The sequence below is a fragment of the Antechinus flavipes genome, chromosome 2, assembly GCF_016432865.1.
Source record: "Antechinus flavipes isolate AdamAnt ecotype Samford, QLD, Australia chromosome 2, AdamAnt_v2, whole genome shotgun sequence".
NCBI lineage: Eukaryota > Metazoa > Chordata > Mammalia > Dasyuromorphia > Dasyuridae > Antechinus > Antechinus flavipes.
This window is the reverse complement of record NC_067399.1, coordinates 684,134,725-684,161,442: the sequence shown is the minus strand read 5'-3', so window position 1 is coordinate 684,161,442 and position 26,718 is coordinate 684,134,725. Positions and strand designations below refer to the sequence as shown.

The 26,718-nt window shown below is 56.3% G+C and overlaps 1 protein-coding gene across 3 annotated transcripts in view; it reads right to left on the bottom strand.

Moving 5' to 3' along the window:
* The window catches only part of INPP5A (inositol polyphosphate-5-phosphatase A), a 166,466-nt gene that overhangs the window by 5,685 nt on the left and 134,063 nt on the right, over positions 1 to 26,718 (bottom strand). For all 3 annotated transcript variants that reach the window (XM_051982792.1, XM_051982793.1, XM_051982795.1), the window contains exons 10-12: positions 19,085 to 19,180; positions 17,727 to 17,801; positions 4,519 to 4,592 (exon numbers count right to left, since the gene is read on the bottom strand). In XM_051982792.1, coding sequence (XP_051838752.1) covers positions 4,519 to 4,592; positions 17,727 to 17,801; positions 19,085 to 19,180 — 245 coding nt within the window. The remainder of the gene's footprint in view (positions 1 to 4,518; positions 4,593 to 17,726; positions 17,802 to 19,084; positions 19,181 to 26,718) is intronic.

Here is a 26,718-nt window from a genome sequence, read left to right as displayed (position 1 = left end):
CACAAGACTCTGGCCGGGCCCCCTTCCCGGCTCCCTCCACAATCCATGGCATTGTGAGCTCACGGTTCCCATGGCTTCGGGGGCTCCCGGGTCACCGCCTCCTGCCTCAGCCCCTGTCTGGGCTGCCCTGCCCGGAGGTCCTCCCCGGGCCCAGCAGGAGTGGCCTTTTGGTCAGTCAGTCACTCTCTCAGTAATTCTTGGGCCACTGACCAACCCCAAGTGCTCCTGACCTTTCTCCCAGCTCCATCCTCCATAAAACCACAAAGGGCCCAAGCGGTCACTCTGTTGCTCAATAAAGTGCCATACCTCCCTACTGTCTCTAAGAGAAAATACAAACCCCTGTGCTGGGCACTCAGGGTCCTTCCTGCTCAGATCCTGGCTCCCTACACTGTGCCCCTTCACACCCACTCGGGCTCAGCCACATCGGCCTTCTGGCTGCTCCAACAGGATCTCCCACCACCCTGCTTTTGCCTTGGCTGTGCCCCCCTGCCTGGACTGCTCTCCTGCCTCAATTCCAGCTCTTAGCCCCCCTCCCCCCATTTCATCAGCACCCAGCCCTAGGGCGCCATCCTCCAGGAAGCCTCCCCTGACTTCCCCCTCGAGCCCCCCAGCTGCCAGGGGTGGCTCCTCACCAAATTACCTCGTGTTGTCTCTGATAGTTTCACATTAACTCCTATGGGCCCCCCGAGGACGGGAGCTGTTCCGGAGCACACAGTAGGTACTCAGGAAACGCATGAGTGCTGACGTCCAGGGAGCCCAGGAAGGAGCCTCCCTGGAGAAGAAGAAAACCGGGAAGCTCCACCTTGGAACCCTTGTCTGCCCCACGCCCTTGGGGTTCCATCCCCCCTCCCCGGCGCAGTTACAAGCGCCCACTGGCCGTCAGGCCCAGTGTCCGAGACGCAAGCAGGACGCGGCGCGTACAAGCCGTGCGAGAGCGCTTGGGAGGAAGGGCCGAGAGCCGGGGGCTGCGGGAGGAGCCGGGAAGCAGCTGCCCGGAGCCGGACTTGCTCCCACCCGAGACCATCGGGGGGCCGGAGCCTGAGGGGCCCCTGCTACAGCCCCCAGCCCCGGCTGGCAGGGGAGGAAACTGAGGTCTGGAGAGGAGCTGCCCGGGAGGAGGGAGGGGCCTCTGTGGCCCCGGCTCAGGGTCTGCCCGGGAGCGCCCGGGGAGCGGCCGGCCCGCCTGCGAGGAGCCCTTTTCCAGCTCATCGGTCCAGCCGCACGCGTTCTCAGCACGAGAACTCAATTTGCCGCTCCACTGCCACAAGCAAGGACGGCTCAATTTGGAGCGTCTGCGGGCCGCGCGCATCCTGGCGGGCTCCCAGGCGCCTGTCAGGGCAGCTCCGGCCGCGACTGGAGGGGAGCGGGAGGCGGGAGGCAGGATGCCCTCCAAGGTGCCCGCGCTGCCGGGAGCTGGGCGATGGCCCGCGACACCCCCCCGGAAGCTGGCAGCGAGCGGCACGAGGCAGGCCCCCGGCCCTCCACCTGATCCTGGGAGTCGCACGCAGCTCCCCTGACTCGGCCCGTAGCCCGACCCCTTCAGCCGATGGCCTCGACGCCCTACAGACGCCCGCTCCACACCCGCTGCCGGAAGCGCTCCTTAGCCTCCGGCCCCCCTGGCTCCCCCTCGGCCGGATCTCCCGCAGCTCGTCCCGAGGTCGGGCCCGTGCCTCTGGCTGGCCTCCGGGCCGGTCCTTGGAGGGATCGTGCCCTCTCTGGGCGGCCGGGCCAACCGCAGCGTCCCTGCTTGGGGCCCAAGTCCCACGGGAGAACAGACACCAGGGATCCAGAGCCAGATTCTCCCTGCAGTGGGAGCACTTGGGCTCTGCGAGTCCTTGGACAGGTCACCTGCCCCCGGGAGGACTCTGAAGGGAAAAGGCCAGGCTGACCCCGCCCTCCTGGGGCCCTGAGGGCCAAGGGGAGCAGGGCGGCATGGGGCCCAAGGCAGCGTTTGGGCTGGGCTCAAGGAGCAGGCCCCAGATCTGAGGGAGGAGGGCTGCTGCTGGGGCAGATGGGACAAGCTGGCCAGAACAAGGCCCCTCGGGGCGGAGGGAGCGGGCGCGGGGGGCACCGAGATGCCAGGGACGCGAAAATACGTCCGGCCAGGAAGCCGCCTGACAGCCCGCGGCCCGATAAACAGCGCAAGGCCCTTTAAGAGAATGATTAATGTGGGAGATTACCGAGGGGGCTTATCTGAAAGCAAACCCGAGCGGGCGTGAGCGGGGGCGCCGTCCGGCCTATCTCGCTGGGCGGCAGCTCCCGGGAAATCGCCCTCACCGGGGAGCGGCGATAAACCCGACAATCGCCCACCTGCGGCTGGCAAGCCCGGGGCCAGGTGCTCTGCGGGTCGCGGCTGCGGCCCGCTCCCTCGGCCGTCGGCCGGCCCGCCTTCAGCGGCCCGAGGGGCTCGGGCGAGTCCCCTGTCTGTCCTGGGAGTCCCCTCTGGGTGGCAAGGGCCACATGTGGAGTGGAAAAGGGGGCAGAGAAACTCGTGGACACGCGGCACTTCCCGGGGTGCCCAGCCCCGGACCGCTGGGAAGCCGGCGGTCACGGAGGATCCCAGGGCAGCCAGTGACACCGACCCCCAGAGAAACGAGAGCATCCCCCCCAGGGAAGTGACTGTGATGGCCCCCTCACAGCCAGAGCCGTGCTGGGCAGCGGGAGCGCCGTGTGTCCGGCAGGAGAAGGGCGGGAAGGGTCCCAGAGGCCCGAGCAAAGACACAAAGCTTCTAGTGGTCGCCCCAAAGGACCGACAAGGGACCGGCAGAAAGGAGCCAAGCACAAGGTCCCCAGCCCGGAAGGAGAGCAGGGGGAGGACGGAAAGGAGAAAAGGGGAGAGAGGAGGAGGAAAAAGAGGAGGAAGAGGAGGGAGAGACAGAGGCAGAGAGACAGAGACAAAGAGGAGAGAGACAGAGACAGAGACAAAGAAGAGAGACAGGCAGAGAGACAGAGAAAGACAGAGACAAAGATTTGGAGAGAGACAGACAGAGACAGAGACAGACACACACACACACACACACAGAACGTTTCTAAAGTGAGGGAGCCAACAAGCATTTATTAGGCACCTACGATGTAAGCACTGGAAACACAGGCACAGAACGGTCATCTCAGGGTCCAAGTGGCTGCAGACAAGCGGAGATAGCAGCCCCCGAGGGAAGGCCGTCCCCCAGAGAGTTCTGGGACAGCAGAGGTGGGCCCGGGTCCCCAGCCCACTCCTCGCGGCCGCCATCTTCACGGACGTTACTCCCCGGCCCCCGCCCCCCCCAATACCCCGGCCCCCGGCCTTTGCTGCGGCCGTGCCTCCTGCCCGCAGCGCCCCCGCTCTCTCACACGGATTCGCCCCCTTTGGGAGGCCGCCTGTGTCTCGGGGCCGCTTCTCGCCGCGACTGGGGGCTCCGCACGCACTGTCCAACCCATCCTCCTGCGTATTTATCGGACACGGTCAGTACAAAGTCAGCCCCTGGGGGGGCAGGGAAGGTGCCCCCGGAGGTTAGAGAGGGCCCACCCTAGAAACTGTTCCTGCCTGGGACAAGGCCCGGTCCCACCCTGGGCCCCATCCCCCAAGGCTGTCCCAGAACCCCAAAGGGCCTCGGAGGTACCACCCCCACGGACACTCAGAGAGCCTTGGGGGGGCCACAGGCTCTGCTGGGGGAGCTCCCTGCTGGGACTGACCTCACTGGCTAAAGGCCTCGACTCCCTCGGCCATAGGACAGACCCTCTGGCCCTCAGACGCTATGTGGCCCTTCCAATTCTGGACCAGAACCAGCTCTTGTCCCTGGGCTACCCGACCCAGACTCCTCCCCTCCCCTCGGGGGCCCTTCTCCACCCTGACTGCCTTCCCCTGGGGGAGGCGGCTCCTTCAGATGAGTGACCCAGGACTCAGTTTACCCTAGCGCTGGTTTAGTCTTGCCGTCTGTGTGACTGGGGGCCAGTCGGCTCTCCTTCGGGAAGAGGCCCCCGCGCCATTTTCTCAGGGGTTTTCTGTTTCTCTCTTTGCTTAAAAAAGATTTACTTAGACTAGAGCCCGGCTCCAAAGCCCACCCTTCCCAAGGTCCTCAGGGGCCGCTGGGCCCCGTCTCCTTTCCCCTCTGTCCGCCCCCCGCCTTCCGCTGCACCGTGTGGGGGTGGGGGGTAACACGGACCCGCGGACGAGAGGCCCGCGTGTGCACGGACAGCTTAATGATGTTCTAGAGTAGAAGCACTTGCTGTGCTTCCCAAGGACCCCTCGGCGGCTCGCGGCCTCCCAGTTCCAGGTCCTTGGCCTGTTTTTGAGGGGAGGGGGCGACGGGCCCTGGGGCAGCCGGGGCGGCTCCCGATGCTCTTCTCACCTCATGCCCAGAGGTACAAGGAAAGCCGACCCTCCCGGCCCGATGACCCCAGTTTTCAATGTCCATCTTGGCGGAGACCATCCCCCGCCCCCGTTCTCCAGTTGAGTGAAGGGAGGCCCCTCCCAGGGCCCCCAGCCCCCCCAGGCCGCGCAGCCCGGGAGCCCGGCCAAGGCCAGCCGCGCTCGCTTACCTGGGAGGGAATGAGATGTCCAGCTCGTACAACTTGTCTTTGAAGACGGCCAGCTCTTTGTCGAACTCCAGGAGCTGCAGAAAAAGGCAGAGGCAGCGAGTGAGCGGGCGCGGGGAGGCCGGCTGGGGCGGCCCTGCTCCTCGGGGGTCCGGCCCTCAGATGGTCCTCCCCCTGCGGAGCACCACAGCCGGGCCCGGGGCCGCCCGCCCCATCAGCCGCCCCTCCCGCCCTCCCCGGCAAACAGACACACGGGGGCGGCCCCGACCTCCCACCAAGGGGAGCCCAGGAAGCCCCTGGACGGGCGTGGAGCCAACGGCCTGAGCCGAGGAAGGCCGTCCACGTGCGGATGGCGGCGGGCGCGGTGCTTCTGAAAAGGCTCCTCGACCGGCCCGAGGTTCTGAAGGAGCAGGTCCGGGACCCGCGGGGCCGCTCGGTGATTCGGACGCTCCCGGGACCCCGGCGCAGACTTCTGCCGGGCACGCGTGGCCAGGCTGGGGGGGGGGCTGCCCATCCACGCCCCAGCGTCCCGGCGCCTCCGTGTTTGCCCGCGTTCATTAATCATGTCTCATCTCACAGCTGTGCTGATATCGCCGCGCGCCCCCTCCCCTCCTCTGCCTCATAAATCATTCCTGAAATGTGCAATTAGCAGCTACTTGCCCACGTTAATTATTTGTGGGAAAGGCCCTACCTGAGCCACCTGCACTGAGGGCGGGGCTCCCCGGGGAGGCCCCGGCTCCCCGCGCCCACGAGGAGTTCGGTGCCCCCCACTGGCCAGGGCAGAGGCGGGAGGCCTCGGGTGCGGAGCGCTGCTGCCCCCGAGGGGGGTCGGTCTGTCCACCCTCCCGTGGGCCTCGAGTGTGGCGCCGGAGACAAGCGGGGCCCAGCCCCACGGGGGGCGGCCTCCGCCCTGGGCCAGGCCACCCGGCACTCCCCCCGTTCTGCAGTGCGGACAAGTGGCACTAGCCCGAGGGCTCTTGGGCCTTGGCCCTCTCTGCAGAAAGCTGGGAGAGGCTGGTCCGTCCCCGGCCGCCCCCCCGCTCTCCCCGGCCGGGCCACAAACAGCCTCGGCGCCGGGTCCGGGCCTGGGGCGCTTCGGGGAAAGGGAACAGAAACGGGACAGATGCAGCGCGGGGGCACCTGCTTAAGACAGACCACGTGGCCTCAGGCCCCAGCGGATCCCATGAAGCTTAAGAAAATCCAAGTGCTTTTTCATGGGAGGGGGGAGGGGCACTGACTTTCACCTCCTCTGCTCCAGTCGCAGGCGAGGGAGGCCCCACGTCCTTTCCCTGGGATGCGCTCGGCCCAGTCGCTGGAGAACGGACCCGCTCCAACCAGGCCATTTCACCGCGGTGCCGGAGGAGACCCACGGCCATCCTTGCTAGAGCCCCAGGCCCGGCCACACTGGGAGGGGAGGGCAGCGGCGCTGACCAGAGCCCCCCACGGTCATGCTGCAGAAAGGGAACGCCGCTTCTGCACCCCCCGGGGCAGGGGGGGGGGGACAGTGCCAGGCCCTTTCCATGGGCTGTCGGCAGACACAGGTACACCAGAGGCGAGTGCGAGTGGTGCGGAGAATGAGCCAGGTCATTGTCCCAGGTGGACTCTCGGGCTCTTTCTCCAGGGCTCCTGCCCTTTCCTTACATGGGCACAGGGCAGAGAATCAGGTTTCTGTGGTTCAAGGCGCTCCTTTCTTAAGAGTTTGTTCAGAGGCTTGTCCAGGTGCTGACCTAGAGCCAGGGGCACCAGCTCTCCTCCCAGCTCTTACACTTACTGGCACTTACTAGGCCACAGCCCCACCCCCCTGGGCCCCATCGTCGTCCTCCATAAAACGGGACTTCACGGGGGGCGTGAATTCCAAACTCTGAGGAGCATAAAGCAGGAGGAACGGTGCAGAACTGGGCCAAAGCGCCTCCCTGCCCGCTCTGGCAGCCCCCAGAACCTCTCCAAAGTCATGGAGGAAGGGGCATCCGAGGGCACCAGGTCTGACTCCGCCCGGAGCCGAGAGCCCTCCTGGAGCCGAGCTCCCTCCCGGAGCCGAGAGCCCTCCCGGAGCCGAGCCCCCTCCTGGAGCTGAGAGCCCTCCCGGAGCCGAGCCCCCTCCCGGAGTTGAGCCCCCTCCCAGAGCCAAGAGCCCTTCCAGAGCCGGCTGGCCAAAAGGAGGTTCACGAAGGGGGTCCGGGGTAGGAGTCATCTCTCCCTGACTTTGTGTATTTTTCCAAATCCCCTTCTTTTCCGCGCACGGTGAAGCGCTAAATCCTGGCTGAGCTTCTCTTCTCCTTTCAAGGTGATGGGAGTGTGAGTGAGAAGAAACCATTTTTAAAGGGACCCCGCCTCTTCCTAAGCAGCCCGTGACATCTTCCACCGTTCCTGATGGTCAAGAGAGGGTTCTCTCTGTGCCCCTCCCAGAGCTCCTGTCCCTGGGGCCAAGCAGGAGTCCCATGTCTTCTCTACCCTGAGCCGGATCCTCCAATGGCCTGAATGACTTATCCCCGTTCAGGGGACCACAGCCTGAATGACTCTGGCTTCCCCCCGCCCCATTCCCAAGACACATAGCCTGGGGAGCCCTTCTTCATGAACGGCGCGGCCCCAAACTCGGGGGCTTTGGGCCGCTCAATGGAGCTTTTTGCTGAAGACAAAATGCAGGTTCGTCCAAGTGAATGACGCCTTCTTCAAGTTGGGAGGGAGGCCGGCCTGACCAGAGAGGGAAGGTGGAAATTGGAGCGACGGAGGTACGCTGACCCTGAGATCACGCCGGCCAAACAGGGCGAGAGCCAGTGCAGGCGGGCGGGACCAGGGGGCAGCTGGCCCGGTGACAAACAATTTGGGGTGCAGGCGTTCCAGCACAAAGCTCGGGGACCTTCACTCTTGCTGCCCGCTCTCATCGTGGAGGTTCTGGCCGGGACCCCGAAGAGCAGGGAATACCAGGTGCCTCAGAATCGACTCTGACGGAGGGCCGTTTTTAATGTTTGGTTTTGTTACCCTGAACTTGACAAACACAAGCAAACAGGAGCACATAGAAGAGAGGAAAAGGCACCGGCAAACTTCGCCTATAGCCTGTGTGAAAGCCTATTTAATCTATATTGGATTACTTGCTGTCTGAGGAAGGGGAGAGGGGAGAGGGACAAAAATTGGGACACAAGGTTTTGCCGGGGAAAACGGTGAAATCTGCCTTTGCATGTATTAAAAGGATAAAAAGCTATTGAGAAAAGAAAAGAAAAGCTCACCATAAAGTCTCCAACCTATCTTGTCTGTGACTCCTCTGGGCTGATTTTGGTGCAGTTTGGGAATGTTTCAGCGACCTTCTTTCCCTTTATTTTTGCCACCATGAACAGGGGTTTCCCCGTATCTGGACAAAGTTTCATCGGCACCGCCATCCCCCACTCTGTGGAAGCAGGTTCCGTCATCCGTGCCCCAGAGTCACGAGTTGTCATTCCATCGATTATTGTTCCGACAGTCGTTCCCAGTTGTTCTTTAAAATGCTGTTTTATTCTAGAAAATGTTTTCTTGATTCTGCTCACTTCAGCCTGCATCTGTTCACACAGGTCTTCTCCGGTTTCTCTGAACCTGTCCCTTTTTTTCTTACACTAGAATGCCGTTCTATCAGCAGGCTCTCTTTTGGGAACATGCTAGCAGGATATGCACAACGCAGTGAACTCTTGGGGGAACCGGTCCCGCTTGCTTTCCCGAATGAGCGGAACAGTTCACTGCTCTAACACCACATTCACCGGCCTAGATTCTCACGGTTTCTATTACTGTTTTTTTCCTAGCCTTATTTTTTAAACAATTACAACAACCCTTTAGTAGATTCATTGACATGGCACTAAGTAATCTGTCATTTTCCTTTATCTTTGTCATCCTTGACAACTAGACTGGTAGAAAGTGAAACCTTGGAATTGCTTTAATTGGCATATCAGTATTATAATTATTATTAATCACTTTGAGAACATTTGGGGAGAGGAGTATGGTTGTTGATTGGATTTCTTCCTGTAATAATTACTTGTTCATATAAACTCTGACCGTTTGTTTCTTCTTACGTACTGGAATCTGTTCCTTTTATATATCTAGGGTGTCGGATACTCGGCAAAGACAGTTTTGAAAGATCTTTTTTCTCCCAGTTAAATGCTTCCCTTCTAATTTTAGTACACTGACTTTGTACAGAAATTGGCAATTTTGTGTAATGAAAACTATCAATTTTACTTCCTGAGATGCTCTCTCCTTTTTGTTTGATCAAAAACTCTTCTGCTAGCCATAATTTTGAAAGCTATTTTTTTCTTGTCCTGCTAATTTATTTATAATGTAATTTTTTTTCTATTTACATCATGTATCCATTTGGACTTATTGGCGTACATGATGTTAAAGGAGTCTGTCAGACTCCTTTCCCTTGTCCCATTTCCCAGCTTTTCCATTTTTCAATCAGGACCAAAGAATTTTGTTTACAGCTTTGTGGGATGGTTTAAAATCTGGTAGGGCTAGGAGCCTTTTCTTCCCACTTTTTTCATTATTTCCCCTGAGATCCTTGGCCTTTTGTTCCTCCAGATGAATTCTGTTACTAATTTTTTCCTAGCCTTATTTAAGAAAAAATTACGACCACTCTTTAGTAGATTCACTGATATGGCACTAAGCAAGTAAACTAGTTTTGGGGGAGGTATTTTCATTTTTAGTGTATTGGCTCGACCCATATTTGTACAATTGATCCCTCCAATTATTTAGGTTTTTCCTCATTTCTATAGAGTTTCTTAGTTAATAATAACAATAATAGCATTTCTATGTCACTTTAAGATTTGCAAACACTTTAAAAATACTATCTCATTTAATCCTTATAAGAACCCTGGAAGGTAGGTCCTATTATTATCTCTTATCAAAATTCATCTGGTGCTTTGTTGAGGGTCACACAGCAAGAAAGTGTCTAAGGATGGATCTGAACTCAGGGATTCCTGACTCCAGATCCTATAATCTATACATCCCGCCTTCCACCTGCTTCTAGGTTAGCTGAATTCATATAGTTCTTGTGAGTGTCTTAGTAGATGGATACCCAATAATTTTAGAAACTATGTAGTCATTTTGAATGTATCTCCTCTTACCTGTATCTCTTTTTGCTACATTTTGTTGGGAATATTTAGAAGGGCTAGTGATTTCCATGGACATATTTTATATCCTGCTACCTTGTGAAAGATATTGTATCAATCAATGCTGAGGTGAACCTCTAGGGAGTTCCATAGTTATATTCAGTTGAAACAAGTAGTAATTTTGTTTCCATTTTTCCCGGGCTTAATCACTCAGTTTACTTTTCTTGTTTTATTGCTTCAGTTAGCATTTTTAAAGCCGTATCTGAGAATATTGGTAGAAACAGATATTAAAAATTATTCCGGATCTTATTGGAAAAGTGTTTCTCAATTGCAAAAAATGCTAGCTCTTGGATGTAGATATATACATATAATATTTAGTTTATATAATAATTTATATTTATATAATATATAATTTATTTACATTTATATATACATATAATTTTTAGATATAACATATATATTTATATAATAATAAATAATTCACTTATTCCTGTGATTTAACATTTCTAAAAAAAGGAATGTATATTTTGTTAAAAGTCATTCCATACCTAATGACACAATAATGGTTTTCTTAGATTTTGTTATTGATATGGTTTATTTTGTTTATAGTTCAATACTGAACTGACCCTGACTTTGTAGTATAAAGCTACCTGATCATCATGTATAATCTTTATACTGTGATGATCTATTCCCTTTGTGAACATTTTCATCATTATTTTGCAGATCTTCCTTTCAGATCCTTATTTTAATTTTTCTGATTTAGAAATCAGGACCATCACATTAGAATTGCTAGTATCCTTTTGTTTCATATTTTTACAAATAATCTATCAATATTGGAGATAAATGTTCTATGAATTGTTTAATATAATTCACTTGTAAATAATTCTATCTTTTCTGGGTTCTTTTGCTTCCAGTTAGCAGTTACTTTACAGACTTGTTCAATTTGTTTTTTCTGATACTGTTATTTTAATTCTCTACTTCTTGTTCCATTCCTCTGGACATTTCATATTTTTGTAGAACTTCATATGTTTGAGTTATCCATCATAATGTCACATATGAATTATATGTCACAATTATAATAAACTGATTAATTGCACAAACTGATATTAATCATTTCTTTATTTTTTGTGAATTTCTTTAAAATTTTAATACGGGTAATTTAGTTTTCTTCTCATTTTGATCAGAAATAGTTCAATAGTTTTAGGAATAGTTGCTACATCTATTGATCATTTCAATAGTTCTCTTTTGTTGTTCAGTTGGAATTTTAAAAAATCGTTGATTTTCAAATATTTTTTTCAGTTCCATAACCAATTCATTGGTTCATTCTTTCATTGTTACATATTAAAAGTTAAAAATATAAACCTTCACATATAGCAATATATACATATATTTATGTAATTTAAACTAATGTTTTGGTTGCATTGTAAAAGTTTTGTTATATTACCTCATTGTTGTTATTTTGTCTGACATAATTTGTTCTTTTAGACACCACTTCTCTAGGACAAAATTCTGAAAAGGCACTTTGTTGATTATAATTTTTATTGCATCGTGGCCAGTAAATGATGTGTTTAATATTTACATTCCCCCCACCCCCCCATATGTTTTATTTATTTATTTTATATATCCTAACAAATGGTTGCTTTTTTGTAAAGGTGTCATGCTTAGCTAAAAAATACAAGTATACTTCTTTCTATTCTCACTCAATATTCTCCAGACAGCAATTGTATTTAACTTTTTAAAAATCTTCTAAGATTCTATTGAGGTTCTTAACTCTTTTCTTTTTGAGTTTTGTTGTCTTTGTTATTATTATTGTTATCATATTTTTCTAAGTCTAAAAGGTGTACATGGAGGTTTCAGCAATTAAAATTTTGTTGGCTATTTCTATAATTATTTTTTCTTCACAATTCAGTGCATTTTATTAAGTATTATTACTTTATTGTCTACACTGTCTTTAGGTATAATGCAGTTTCCTGTTTACCTTCATTAAACATACTATAGCTTTGTGTAAGGTTAATATTGTTAGTCCTGCTTTTGAAAAATTCACTTAAGAGTTTAATAAATTCTGCTCCACAAGGTCATTTTTGTTCTGTACGAATTTATATTTTAAGTAAACAATATATTCTTGATATGCTTTAAAGTATATACTGTTAACTTATTCCATTTTAAGGGTGAATTTCTCCCATTCGTGATCACAGTTAAGATTGTTAATTCTATATTTCATTCCACCACATTCTTTTATACTACTTCCTTATACTTTTATTGTCTCCAACCTCCCCCTATGAAGAAGAAAGTAGAAAAAGAGAAGGGATGCATTCCACTTTTGTCCTTAAAGTTTTGAGCTTTTACACTGCTCTTCCTCCTTTATTCCCCTTGCCCAGATTCCAATCACTGACAAATTTATTTTCTTCCTATTCTTCTAATTGCTACCTATGAACCAGGCGCTGAAGCTAAAGTTTGTTTTGCTGATAGCTCTTCCCTCCTTTAAACGATTCCCCTCTTCAACCCCACTTTCCTTTCTCCTTCTTTCTCTCTCTCCCCCTTCCCTTCCATCCCTCTGTTTGGTTTAATAAACTTTGGTACTAAGCTCTAGGCATGGGCATATTTGGTTTTCCTGATGTGGATTTGTTCTGCCTTTTGACCAAGGCTTGTATTTTCTTCTTGTGCCCCTCAACTATGAAAAGAATTCAATTCTATTCCTTCTGACTCTCTTCCCTTTCCTTTCCTCTCAAGACTCTCTGAACAGAGGATAATGAGCCCCAGGCCCATTGTGCTGCTGAATCCCCTCCATGACCCTTGAAAATACTATTGCTTAGAAGGGACATTTCTTCCCCTCTTGGATATCTTATCAGTGTTTAACTCTTTTCAACTGTTCAAATGGATTTACCTTTCTGGTTTTCTCTTGACTCCTGTGTTTCAATTTCAAAGTATTTACTCATCTCCAGTAATTTCCATCACTACTTGAATAACTTCTATATCATTAGAGAATCCTTTTTTTCCCTCTGAGGAATTATAGTCAGCCTCACACACTGTTATTTGGTGTTATAAACATTTATCTTTTGTATTGGAAATATCGTGTTCCAGGATTTTCTCTGTGATCTTTGTTGTCGTCTCCAGATATCTGATATTGTTCTGGCAGCTTGGAGTATTTTTTCTTTGACCCGGAAGCCCTGAATTTTGGCTAGGGCATTCCAGGGAGTTTGTATTTCAGGGCTTCCTTCAGGAGATCATTAGTGGATTCTTCCTAGTTCACTTTTTCCGTTAGGTCTGGCTAGCTTTTGCTCACAAGAAATAGAGTGATTATATTTTTTGATTATGGTTTTCTGGGAGTCCCAGGATTCTTAAATGATTTCTCTTCGATCAGTTGTTTTTTGTTTTTTTTTTTTAAGACAGTTAATTTTCACAAAAGCGGTCTGGACACATTTGTTGATCTGAGCCAGGTTGATACTATCAGTCATAAGGGTTTGTGGAAAATTAGGGCAAAATCTGGTTGCCCAGAAGTTCATCGGTGTGGCAGGCTTATCCCGTGGTGGCGTGTTTGCCAAGGTTCGGATAATGGAAGATGTTCTCACGCTTTCCATGGTTGTGTGCTCGCTCCCATGCTTTTCAGCACAATATTTCCAGCATTTTTTATCCTCGTGAAGGCAGCCAATAACACTGCTTATTTCATTTGGAATTTCTTTTTCTTTCTTCCTCCCTTGCTTCTCCTCCTCCTCCTCCTCTTTCTTCTTCTTGTCTTGCCTGATTTCTTCCATGTATCAGTATAGTCAGCAAAGTCTGTGAGACTGTGCTGTAAATGGAGCAGAATGACTCTCTCTCTTTTTTTTTTGGGGGGGGGGGGCAGGCTCTGTCTCCTCCTACACCCATGGATGAGATTGTCAGTCTGGATCGATTTTTAGATTTGTCCTCAAGCCTATCAGTCAATATTGTTAGTCTTGCTTTTTAAAAATTCACTTAGAGTTAAACAAATAAGCTTATCAGTCAGTCAGTCAACTAGCATTTATGGTACCAGGAAGTGTGCTTGACAAAGACAGGTGGAAGAGTTCCCGCCCTCAAGGAGGAGGTAGCTCTCTGGGACAGCTGATGTTGGCCTTGAAGTCAGGAAGCCCTCAGTTCAAATCCTGCCCCAGACACTTCCTAGCTGTGTGACTTTTAACTTCTATTTGCCTTATCAGTAAAATGGGAATAATAATGGCATCAAATGACATAATATTACGAAGAACTTGGCGGACCTTAAAGTCCTATGAAGAACTAGCTGTCATAGAAGGGCCACCTTTCACGGCACCGTCCCCCCCATCATAGAAGGCAGCAAGTGTAGTGAGCCACTGGGAGCAGATAAAAAGCACGGCAGGAACACGAGGGGCCCTGGGAAGACAGGAGGGGCCTCTGGTAATCGCAGCGCCTCCCTCCGAGCTCCAGATTTCCCTGATCCCTGTGGGAATGGATTTCCGGAGAGGGCGGGAAGTACACACGTCCCCCTCGGGACCTAGCGCGGCCATTTAGCGTTCCCACGGGAGCAAGCTTCTGGATTGGACCCACGCTACGGCCATCCATTCTCGGCAGCGCCCGCCGGCCCGGAGCTCCAAATGATAGGAAATGAGCTAATTATCATTTTTCATTTTGGACTCTGCTGAGATTATAAAATCAGAGTAATTTTAAATGATTCAATCATTTTCACATAAGTCATTATTAACTTTTACTCGTGCGCTCTCTATTTAATTAAGTACCAAATGGACAGAGTAAAATTAATTCCGACTTGCACAAGCACAGCTCCTAGTTATCTGGAAAAGTGGCCCGAAGACCACCAAGCCCTCTTGGAAAGCTGGCAGGAGCCCCCGGGGCACGGGTGGCTGTGGGAAGGCACATGGTCCATTATCAGGTGAATGGCACTCGTTGCCACCAGAGAGAAATTCAAGTGTGTTTTCATTCGACATCATTCCCAGAAAAAGGATCAGATAATCGGATGGGGAGGGCCCAGGGCAGCTGGCCCAGCGCGGTACCAGCCCCGGGTGACTCTTACACTAGCTCAGAGTCAGCGTGGCAGTCTTGGTCAGAAACGTGAGAACTTTAAAAACCCAGCAACGACAAAGCAGCCCCAAATTCTGGGTCTGTGACCCTAAGCAAAGGCTTCCCAGCAAGGCGGGACTGTGCACCTGATCCTGTAGAGAAGAGACGGGGGGCGATCACGAGAAAGGGCACCGACGTTTGGGAGGGCAAAGGGGTCTGGAGCCTTTGGGCCCTGGGCCTGCGACCTTGGGCCATTTACACGGCCCGCCTGGACCTCCGTGGCCATCCTACCGGGAGGTTGGAGGGAGGGGTGGGGGATATTCCGGCCCCATCACTTGGACGGCTCAAAAATCCACGTTGCTTCAGTGCCGCGTAAACGGCCGTTTCAAGAAGCAGAGAGACGTAACGAAACCTCGGCAGGCCTGTGGCGGCACTGCCCGCTTCACGCCCGGCAGGCTGGAAAGGTAAACCTGACGTGGGAGAGAGAGCAGAGGAAGCCCAAGCGCACCACGTCGCTCCCCCGCAGCAGATCCATCGGGTCCCCTGGGGTCCGTCCTGCTGGCTGCTCCTGGGGCCTCTGGCTGCCTTGCAGCCCTGTGAACCCTGCTTGCTACCAGAGAATCCTGGCAGCTTATTTCATGCTTTCTGCAGCGAGCTGAAAGAGAGTGCTTGGGAAGACTCCGGAGGACTGGAGATCCCCGTTTCCCAGGGTCTCTGGGCCCGTCTTAATGGGGCACCTCCGGATTGGGATGGACGCCCCAGAAGGGAAACCGTTCCCGGGGTGTTGGCCAAAAACGCGCAGTTTGCAAACGCTTCCGAGGAGACACGACCGCGACTGCTGCATCTTTAATTTGTATCTATTTGCGATTTCTCAAGAGCCACTAACGGTTTTCACATGGATCACCAGCATTCTCCTTGATTACAATGTTAAAAAAAAAAAAAGAAGAAGAAGACGTGGGGGTGGGGAAGGCCGGTCCGGGGACAATGATGAAGCGGCCTCGGGATAATAAATATTTGTCAGGGACCGGCACATCTGCACAAATTCCACGGTTACTGAAGAGACGGCGCACGGAGCAGAAAAGGGCCGGAAAAATCAATGCTCGGGAGCTCGAGCAGTTGCTAAACACACAGAAAACATCTTCATCCAGCAGCCAGAGGGCTGTGGAAATTCCCAAGCCTGGCATCGGCGCAGCTAAGGAAAATTTAATCTTCCCAAATACTCATCAGGCTTCTCCATCCTGCAGCCCTGACAGCCCCACTTATAATTAATTATACAATTTCGATGGGAATATCGACTAAACAAAGCTATAAATCATAGAAAAAGTCAATAGGCATGGACACATTCAATCATGTCCCGACCAATGATTACTGCTCTTAAAATACAATAATTATTTTCAGGAGCCAGCTTGAATTAAATTTCTGTCAGGCTGGTACAAGCCCGGTGGTTGATGAAGGATGCGATGGATTTTGGGGGCCGACTCGGGCCCAGGGACATTTATCCTCGCCGAGAGGTAGTTTGTTCTTGGCGACCGTGGTGTGCGTGTTTAACTAGACCATGAAGATGAGATGATCTCCGGCGGCTCATTATGCCATTTATCTTGGCCCGCCACCGAGAATCGGGGAGATCTCCTGCTTCCTCCAAAGCGGACGGGTGGGCGGCAGTGGGGCATCTGGGCGGGCACACGCCCACGAGGGCGAGGGCGGCACAGAGGTCGTCGCCCTGCCGGGTCGCTGGAAGGAGGACAGCTGACTGGCGCGCCCCACGGGGCCGGCCTGGCTTCTCGAGCTCCGTCTCGGAGCCATTTTACCATCTGCCCCCTTATAAAGTTAAACTCAGGGAAGCCGTGTAAGCACAAAACGTACAAGAAAATGTGGCGCTTGGAAAAACATGGCAATTACCGGGGTGAAACACGGAGGCCTTGCAGGAGAACGCCCGGGGCTCATTGTCTCGGGAGAAAATGGTCGGTCTCCCTGGGGACGGTCTCCCAAGTCCGCAACCGGCTGGCCACGGTGTGGGGGTCAGCGCCCAGAGGAGGGCGAGCCTCCTCGGCTCAGCGCAGCCTCATCAAAGAACCCAGAGCCAGGGGCGGCGTCTGTCCCTCGCGCAGACTGGTTTTGTCCCCGCTGCTGTCAGACACCAAGCGCCAGCGCCGGGGCCCCTGAGTCTCCTTCTGGGCGAACACTGAGCCGAGCCCCGAACGCTCCAAGGTCCTCCCGTCCTGGGGCTTCGTCACGGCTCCGCGATGGCCGCAGGTCCGGCTCGGGAGGCGAGCCCTCGAGGGCCGGGGAGGAGGCGTCAGAAAGACTCGTCGGGGGCTAGCACAGAGATGTGCACACGCGGACACAGACACAGACACGCAGGCACAATCACATACATGTGGACAGATACACAAACACACATGGATACAAACACACACGGGCACAATCACACACATGGACAGAGACAGACGCACACACGTGGACACAGCCACGCATACATGTGGACACACACACACACATGGGCACAGACACATAAGGAGATACACATACAGCGACGGCTCAGAGAAATTCTGGCAAAGGCTCAAAGGCTCTGGGAGCCCCTGCTGAGATCCCCGACGCTGACCCGGCAGGACTCTGGCACTTCCTGCCCCGTGTGTCCGGGAGGAGCCTCGGGGAGCCCCGGCTCGGGCTCCGGGACGTGGCCTTGCTCTAGCGGTGCATTTCTCAGGCCCGGCCAACAGGCCAGAGCCGGAGGCGCGCGGCTACGCCAGCGGGGCCCATCCCGAGCCGGCCCCCCCGTTTTCTCCGGCCAGACCGGCAGGCGCCCGATGGGCACTCGGGGTCCACGTGACGGTCACACGGAGGCTCAGCCTAAGCCAGTTCTCCTGGCTTCTACAGAAGGGAGTCCCAGATGCCTGACGGGTGCTCCCGGACGTGGCGCTCTTGGCCGCTCAGCCCTGGCTTGCGGGTGCTTCTGGCCTGGGACCCGGCAGCACCAAGCACATGAGTGGGAGCGGATTCCGGAGCCCACCTCGCACAGAGGGGCCGGGACTCGGCGCACTGGCCCTGCCGGAGGGCAGGGGGGCGCGGCTGCGCTGCTAGTGGGAGATGCATGAGCAGGGAGGGTGACGTGGAAGCCGGCGGAGGGGGAGGGGCGCTTACCGCTGTCCCATTGTTGTCTCGGAACACTTCTTGATTGAAATAATCAAACAACTTCTTTTCTAGCTGCAGCATGACCTAGAGGGAAAGCAAGGCCACATATCAGGGGTGCCGGGCTCCGGACAGAGGCAGGGCAGCCGTGGGGTGGCCCACGGGTCTCCCCCTCCCCCAGCTTCCCTTCAGGCCCGCCCAGTTTGGGAGGAGAGGCAGATGGACGGAAGGCCACGGGCGAGTCGTCCACCAAAGCTGGGCCAGCGTGGCGTCCAGGAGGCTCGGGAGCTTGCTGAGGGGGCTTGGCTAAGTGAAAAGGGTCATAGGTGGGGCACAGTGCAGTACCCAGATGAGGAGGACCTGAGTGAGGGGGACCCAAGTGAAATTCAGCCTTAGACACTTAATGTTAGCTGTGTGATCCTGGGCAAGGGAAGGAGGGAGGGAGGAAAGAGGGCAGGGAAGAAGGCAGGCAGGAAGGAAGGAAGGAAGGGGGGGGGAAGGAGAGAGAGAGGAAGAAAGGAGGGGAGAAAAAGGAGGGAGGGAGGAAGAAAGGAGGGGGGAAAAGGAGGGAGGGAGGAAGAAAGGAGGGGGGAAAAGGAGGAAGGAAGGAGGGGGGAAAAGGAGGGAGGGAGGGAGGAAGGAGGGAGGAAGGAAGGAAGGAGGGGGGAAAAAGGAGGAAGGGAGGGAGGGAGGGAGGGAGGAAGGAGGGGGGAAAAGGAGGGAGGGAGGAAGAAAGGAGGGGGGAAAAAGGAAGAAGGAAGGAAGGAGGGGGGAAAAAGGAGGGAGGGAGGAAGAAAGGAGGGGGGAAAAAGGAAGAAGGAAGGAAGGAAGGAAGGAGGGGGGAAAAGGAGGGAGGGAGGGAGGAAGGAAGGAGGGGGGAAAAAGGAGGAAGGAAGGAAGGAAGGAAGGAGGGGGGAAAAAGGAGGAAGGGAGGGAGGAAGGAAGGAAGGAAAGAGAGAGGGAAGGAGGGAGGGAAGGAAGAAGCAGAAAAAGGAGGAAGGGAGGGAGGGAGGGAGGAAGAGACAGAAAAAGGAGGAAGGGAGGGAGGGAAGGAAGAAGGAAGGAAGGAAGGAGGGGTGGAAAAAGGAGCAAGGGAGGGAGGGAGGAAGGAAGGAAGGAAAGAGAGGGAAGGAGGGAGGGAAGGAGGGAAGGAAGGAAGAAGACAGGCAGGCAGGCAGGCAGGCAGGAAGGAAAGAAAGAAGGAAGGAAGGAAGAGAAGGAGGAAGGAAGGGAAGAAGAAAAGGTTCTTAGATGGGGAGTGAGGCACCTGGGTCCCCACAGCTCTAAGAAGGCCCCAGTGATGGGGCTGCCCCGCAGGGCCCGGGACCCCCTACCACTTGCCGAGATCTGGTAACCCTCGGGACGCCTACCTTCCGGTCATTATCAGATTCACGGAATATTAACTTCACGACTTCGTTTGTGTCAGCCGCCCGGATGGTCTGCATCGTGGCTTTTGTACAAAGCGTCTGCAGAGACAGAGACAAATCAGGTCACCAAAGTGGGGAGTTCCCACGTAGGAGAGAAGTGGGCCTTCCTGGCCACCCCCAGCCCCAGTAATAGGTGGAACATGGAAGAAAAGGCAAAAAGACCTCATGGGAAAGGCCCAGTTGTGCCAGTAGGACGGTGGCCCCTGATGCACACGTGTCCTCGTTCCTGTGGCCACGTTTGCACTCGTGCCCCACATGCTCAGCGCTGCTGAGGAAACCGCCCAGCCCCTGATACCCTGGGTGCACTGGCCTCTGCCTCTATCACACCTGCAGGCCCAGCCTTCCCTCTGAACGCGGGCCACGTGTGCCATCCTCTGGGCCACGGCTGCTCTTTAAGCGTCTGGGGCAAGACGCGTTTCCAGGCCTCAGCTGCCTCCGGACAGCTCCCGCGGGCCAGATCCCAGAGGCCGGGGGAAAGCGGAGGAGAATTTCCCGGCCTTGGGGTGATGATCATTAGCCTACGTTGCTTTCCACACACGCCACCTCCCCAATCAATATGAGCTGGCTTCAGAGAAGGGCCCTCTCGTTTTAAAAATGTGTAACTCCAGGGTTTGGCGCAGCTCGTGTTTCCAGTAGGTGCTTCACAAATCCTGCTTCCTTCATGAATTTGCCTCCTATGGGACAATTCGAACAGCTCTCATTTTTTCTCACGTTGAACCTGAATCTTTTCCCTCTTCCTTCCTCTAAGTCTCACTCTTGGTTCTGCTCACCAGGGCCAAGCCTGATCCCTCTTCCACAAGACAACCCTCAAATCTTTAAAGATGGCTCCTGACTCCTTCCCCATCACTTCTACCTCCCACAAATCTTTTCTTCTTTGACCTAAATGACCTAATGGTCCCTCCTTGAACCTGGGCACCCAAATCCTCTCCATGCTCCCAGTCCTCCTCTGGGGGCTCCCTAACTACAGAAATAAGGACAATAGCCCAGGGAGGCAGGTGTTGAGGAAGGGGCTGAAGAGTCAGGTTGAAATCCTGGCTGTGGGGCCCTGGGCACCCGCAGAGAAGGCACCAAAAGAAATGGGTGGAGGGAGCATGACTTTTCTCCAACATCCCCCAGGTCCGAGCCCCTTCTTGTCTTCTCCCCCCTAGAGATCATTAATTCCGGCCCACATTTCCAGATCACATTTCGGCAGTGTCCCCCTTACTTTCTTTTATGTGACCCCCGCTCCCCCCACAAGAAGCCTACAAGGCAAGAACCATTATATTTCTGTTCTATTAAAGGAGAAATAAAGGCTGAGCAAGTTCTGGGCCTTACTCTGGAATTATTAAATGTCTGACTGGATTTTAACTCGGGTATCCCTGAATCTTAGGCCCGTGTTCTATCCATCGCGCTCATCAGCTGCCGCAACCCGATCAGACGGGTGGAGGTCAGTGGGACTATCATGTCTTAAAGCCAGACATCCCAGCTTCGTCTACCCCTCGGAGACTGCGGATTCAGAACGAGTTGGCCTTTGCTCTCAGTGCAGCCCCTCAATCCGATCTCCTGTCGAGTCCTCTTTGTTCAGTCCTGGGCTGAGATCTAGGGCGCTCCGGATACAGCCGGCCGGCCTCCCTGTGTGGTTCTGACCCAACCCGTGCTTGCTGCCCCCGGGCAGGCAGTCCGGATACAGGCCGACCCGTGCTTGCTGCCCCCGGGCAGGCAGTCCGGATACAGGCCGACCCGTGCTTGCTGCCCCTGGGCAGGCAGTCCGGTTACAGCCAGACCCGTGCTTGCTGCCCCCGGGCAGGCTCCTTCTATCGCTGCTTCATTTTTGATGTGGTCACTAAGCTTCCCTTCAATGGGCATCCCAGGAAGCAAAACCAAATTTCACGGGGTCTACCTCCACTCTCCTCCCTTTGGGGGAATGGGGCCCTCTGCCCCTTTAGGCTCCTCGTGAAGCCCAAGGTCCTTCAGATCCGAAGATGCCATTCTCTGAGCCAGGAGACGTGGAGTCTCCTGGAAGGCCCATGGACCAGGCTGCGCCTAACCCGACACAGAATGATGAGGGGATGGCCTTTGAAAACCGTAACTGCGTCCGTCAGGGCAATCCCCTTCTATCTAGTGCAGAGCGACATTTATTTGTTACAACACCCAGCACGGATGCGGCCTTGCGGCTGGCATCAGGGAAGAAGCCCGGTGCCCAGAGCACCGGCCCCGGCCTCACGGAGCTTCCAAGTGCCCAGGTGGCAGGTGAAGGGAAGGACATGGAAACAGGAAGACTCTACGGGGCAGGGGGAGGGGCTGCTGGTATCCGAGCAGAGAACAAGGATGTTTTGGCTTCCACCGTATTCTCCCAGCACCCATGGAAGTACCCCCCCCCCCCCCAGCCCTCCACGGAGCCGTCTCCAGCCCTGGTTCAGCTCTGCGGCCCAGGGATCAGGTCCCGTCTTGCCGTCTGCCCGCAAGGGCGGTCGGCCGCCACCGAGGTCACCTGCCGGGAGCGGGCCGTCCCCCGAGCGGCCCCCCCCGCTAACCCTCACCCTCCACGGCGGGCATTGAAATTCCAGGCACAGCCCGGCTAATCGGGTCAAGCCCCTCGAGCGCGCCTTTGGACTCATGTGTCACAAATCAGTCTGGTCGCCTTTAAGCGCGCAGCAGATTAGAGCACGTAGCAAAGCGGAAACCCGGCCTCCGCGCCGCTTAAAGCTGCCTCTAAAGCCCTGGCAAGCCGCTGCAGCCTTCACTCACGCCGCCTTCCCAGGGAGGGTCAATGGGGTCCCCCTCGCAAGGCCGGCATCCAAATGCTAATGGGTTTAAGTGGCTTAAGCGGCTTTGGGAGTGAAAGGGCCTCGGGAAGGGGCTCCCCAGACAAGGCCGCCCCGCCCCCAGCCCCACTCAAGGGGGAGCCGCCCTCCCCGCGGCATCGGCCCTCCCTGGCATGTGTCTGAGAGCACTTTCTGCTCCGTGGCTTTATCTCCGGATCCGGGCTCCGCTCAGTCAGTGGGAACCTGCTTAGCTCTCGAGGGGGCATGCCCGCCCGCTCCGACATACGGGGATGGGCACACGCACACAGGGCACACCGGCAAAGCGGGACACGCTCGCCCGCTCTCACGGCCATGCACTGCCCACACCCCCTCACACACAGAACACTCAGGGCACACGCATGCACACGCCCCGTGTACACAGCCCCACGCGCACACATTACTCAGCTATACGCCCCATATACACTTCCCATGGACACCAGGAGTCACCCCATGCTTTGCACACAGAACACGGCACTCAATGCACACACGTGGACTCTCACATTCTCGCCCACACACCCACACGTGCTCACCTGCACACACATGCACCCCCACATACACACGCATACCCCCCCACACATGTACCCCCTGTGTGCACATGTACCCCCAGGCACACACATGCACCCCCCGCACACACATGTACCCCCAGGCACACACATGCACCCCCACGTACACACACGTACCCTACACACATGTACCCCCAGGCACACAATGCACCCCCACACACATGTACCCCCTGCACACACACGCACCCCCACATACACACATGCACACGTACACCTTGGCACAGCCAGACACATGCTCACGGTCACCCTGCTGCCTCCCAAGCCAGCCTGAGCTGCCCAGCCCCGCCCCTCCCTTGGCATCCCAGCTGGGGCCGGCCCCTTCCCCAGAGCCGGAGGCAGCCATGCAGAAACCTCCCCGGCCGGGCGCCTTTCCAGCTTAGCGAGGGATTTCCGCTTTTTGTCTCTTAAGGGAAAAAATTAAAATGCTGTCACGGCGTCCGTCCTTTCCCAGGTCTTTGGTTTCTTGGAATGAAAAGCGAGCGGGGCAGGGTTCGGGGAAGGGGACCCGGCGAGGGGGAGGCCGCGGCGGCTGCGGCTCCACTTTTCACTGACAGCAATGGGCTTTTCATGCCCGAGCCCGCCTCCCCGGGCCCCTGGGAACGGCGGCCCCTGGGCCCGAGTCGCCGCCAGGGGCCTGGCTGCGGCTCCAAGCCTCAGAGGCCCGACCCGGGGCCCCGGCCGCCCGGGAGACGAGGACCGAGGCCCCCGGCTTGGGGCCCGGCCACGAGCCACCCCGCCCTCCGGGGAAGGGACACCGGCCCGCCCGCCCCTGGCCCGGGGGGGGCCCCCAGAGAGCCGCCCCCCATGTCGACGGGGGTAAAGCCAGACTTGAATCGGGGCCGCGTGGCCCCGTGGGCAGGGCCGGCAGAAGGTTCAGACGAGGAACGGCGGCGGCAGAGTCTGTCCTGAGCCTCGGAGGGTCAGACCCGAGGGTTCTGCCAGCCATCATCCCCACGGCCCCTCCCACGCCGGAACCCCCCACGCAGAGGGCGGCGCGGGCCCTGGTGACAAGCCCCGCGAGACGCCGGTGAGCCGAGCCCGGCCCGGGGGGCAGCCAGGAAGGACCGGGGAAAAGGCTCTGGTTGTCACGGAGCTGCCCTTCTATCGGGAGGGGGGGTGTGTGCGGGCACACGTGTGTGCGCACCGTGCAGTGCACGCGATGCCTACGTGCACGAACATGCAGAGTCCCGGGGCGCTCGGCAGGCGGGGCCGCGAGGAGACGCACTGCTGGCCGCGGGTGCCCAGAGGGCGGACTCCAAGGGAGAGACGGGGCGGGGGGGGGCCTGGAGGAAAGGCCCGGGCCAGCCGGGCAAGGGGCTCGCGTTAGCCAAGGAGCGGACTCGGTTTCCCCGAGATGGAGCGGGGGCGCCCGGGCACCTGCGGGCTCGGTGGGACAGCGCTCGGCAAACGGAGCCAGACACACGCGTGGACATACGCCGGACACAGATGCACGTACGCAGCCACATGCGTGCACGCACAGGGCGCCCGAGAACATGCATGTACACAATACACACGTGTGCGTGCACGGGACGCCCCCCCAACACACAAGCCTCCCAGAAGGCTTAGAGCGCCACGCACCCGACGATGCAGAGTCACACACACTCTAGTCTGAACCGACTAGGAGGAGGACCGAAGGTTCTGGAGTGGGGGTGGGGGGCCTCCGAGAGCCTGCCCAGCTTCCAAGCCAAGCTCTCGCCCTCTGCCGCCCCGGCTGAATGTCCCGTGGCCATCGTACCCCCAATCCTCCCCTCTCCTCGACTGGCGGGCGTCGCCAACCCGCGGGACCTCGCGCTCTCCGCCCCAGACCCAAGCTGGGGCCGAGGGGACAGACCTCCCCGACTCCTGCCCGGACTGGGTGGGGGGAGGGGTGGGTCTTCCTGCCTCAGTCTCCACTCCGCCATCCAAGGGTCTTCTAAAGTCCTGCCCGCCACTCACTCCACTCCAGAAGCTCCCAGAGCCTCCAGCGGCAAACCCCAAGTGCGCTAGGGGCCTCTGGGAGTGAACCCCAAGTGCGCTAGGGGCCTCTGGGAGTGAACCCCAAGTGCGCTAGGAGCCTCTGGGAGTGAACCCCAAGTGCGCTAGGGGCCTCTGGGAGTGAACCCCAAGCGCGCTAGGGGCCTCTGGGAGTGAACCCCAAGCGCGCTAGGGGCCTCTGGGAGTGAACCCCAAGTGCTCTAGGAGCCTCTGGGAGTGAACCCCAAGCGCTCTAGAGGCCTCTGGGAGTGAACCCCAAGCGCGCTAGGGGCCTCTGGGAGTGAACCCCAAGCGCTCTAGAGGCCTCTGGGAGTGAATCCCAAGCGCTCTAGGGGCCTCTGGGAGTGAACCCCAAGTGCTCTAGGGGCCTCTGGGAGTGAACCCCAAGCGCTCTAGAGGCCTCTGGGAGTGAACCCCAAGCGCGCTAGGGGCCTCTGGGAGTGAACCCCAAGCGCTCTAGAGGCCTCTGGGAGTGAATCCAAGCGCTCTAGGGGCCTCTGGGAGTGAACCCCAAGTGCTCTAGGGGCCTCTGGGAGTGAACCCCAAGCGCTCTAGAGGCCTCTGGGAGTGAACCCCAAGCGCTCTAGAGGCCTCTGGGAGTGAATCCCAAGCGCTCTAGGGGCCTCTGGGAGTGAACCCCAAGCGCTCTAGGGGCCTCTGGGAGTGAACCCCAAGCGCGCTAGGGGCCTCTGGGAGTGAACCCCAAGCGCTCTAGAGGCCTCTGGGAGTGAACCCCAAGCGCGCTAGGGGCCTCTGGGAGTGAACCCCAAGCGCTCTAGAGGCCTCTGGGAGTGAATCCCAAGCGCTCTAGGGGCCTCTGGGAGTGAACCCCAAGTGCTCTAGGGGCCTCTGGGAGTGAACCCCAAGCGCTCTAGAGGCCTCTGGGAGTGAACCCCAAGCGCTCTAGAGGCCTCTGGGAGTGAATCCCAAGCGCTCTAGGGGCCTCTGGGAGTGAACCCCAAGCGCTCTAGGGGCCTCTGGGAGTGAACCCCAAGCGCGCTAGGGGCCTCTGGGAGTGAACCCCAAGCGCGCTAGGGGCCTCTGGGAGTGAACCCCAAGCACTCTAGGGGCCTCTGGGAGTGAACCCCAAGCGCTCTAGAGGCCTCTGGGAGTGAGCCCCAAGCACTCTAGGGGCCTCTGGGAGTGAGCCCCAAGCACTCTAGGGGCCTCTGGGAGTGAACCCCAAGCGCTCTAGGGGCCTCCAGGCCCTGCCTCACCTGCCCTTGTCCAGGCAGCTTCTCACTCCCACCACATCCTCTTGGAGCCAGGAAGCCCGGCCTTGCGGCTGGCCCAGGTCCAAGCTCCTCAGTCCCCGCGCCTGGCCCCTCCTCTGCTCCGACCACTGCCGTGCCCAGTCTCCCTCAAAGATCCCTTCCTGCCCCCTCCTCATCTCGGGGCCTTCCAGGTCTCTTAGTCGTTCCCCATCTGTCCCGAACAGTTTGTGCGATGTTTGCCCAAGGGCCCGCCGGGGGTGCAGGTCGGCCCGCAGCCCGGGGAGAGCCCGGGGGCCCAGACTGGCGCCCGCCCCGGTCTCCGGCCCTTCGGCCGCCGCGGGGGCTGCGCTCAGAGCGGGCCGCGGAGCCGGGCAGGGCCCGCCAGAGGCTGCATTGTCCTAGGGGAGAAGCGGAAAGAGGCCCCGCGGGCCCCGCGTGGAATACGGCCGCTCATTGTTTCCGGGAACTCTGTCACTTGGGTGACCACGGGACAAAGAGGTGGATGTTGACTTTTTAGCCAGCAGATTAAAACCAATCGGGCCAGCTGTCCCCAGGCTGTTTAACATACAGAGCGCGGCTGCTCCCGGCGCAGAGGAGGCTCCAGGGGGGCCGGCAGCCTCCCGAAGGGGCCCTGGGGCCAAGGCAGAGCCGGGCCGGGTTCGCCCCCTTTTCTGAAAACTGCCCAAGTTAGCGGGGCCAGGTGCCAGGTGGTCTGAGGCCGCCCCTCAGTGAGTCCTGGGCACCGGCGGCGGCCAGTGTGGCCCCGGCAGGAGGGAGGGGCTGCGGTGCCCCGGGCCCCCCACAGCGGGGGTGCCCGGCTCTAACCTCGGACCCAGAACCCACTTCAGCGGCGCCAGCCAGAGCCGAGCTGCCCGGGGCCTGGGAGCCTCACAGACCGGAGGGAGAGTGCTCTGTGGGGGCCGCGCAGGGAGCGCTTGTTAAGGCTCCTGGTGCTCTGCAAACCATGGCCCAGAACCCTCAGAAGCTTGCCTGCTCGGGGCGGGGGGAACCCGGGCGGTGGGGGGAGCCCGGGCGGCGGGCCC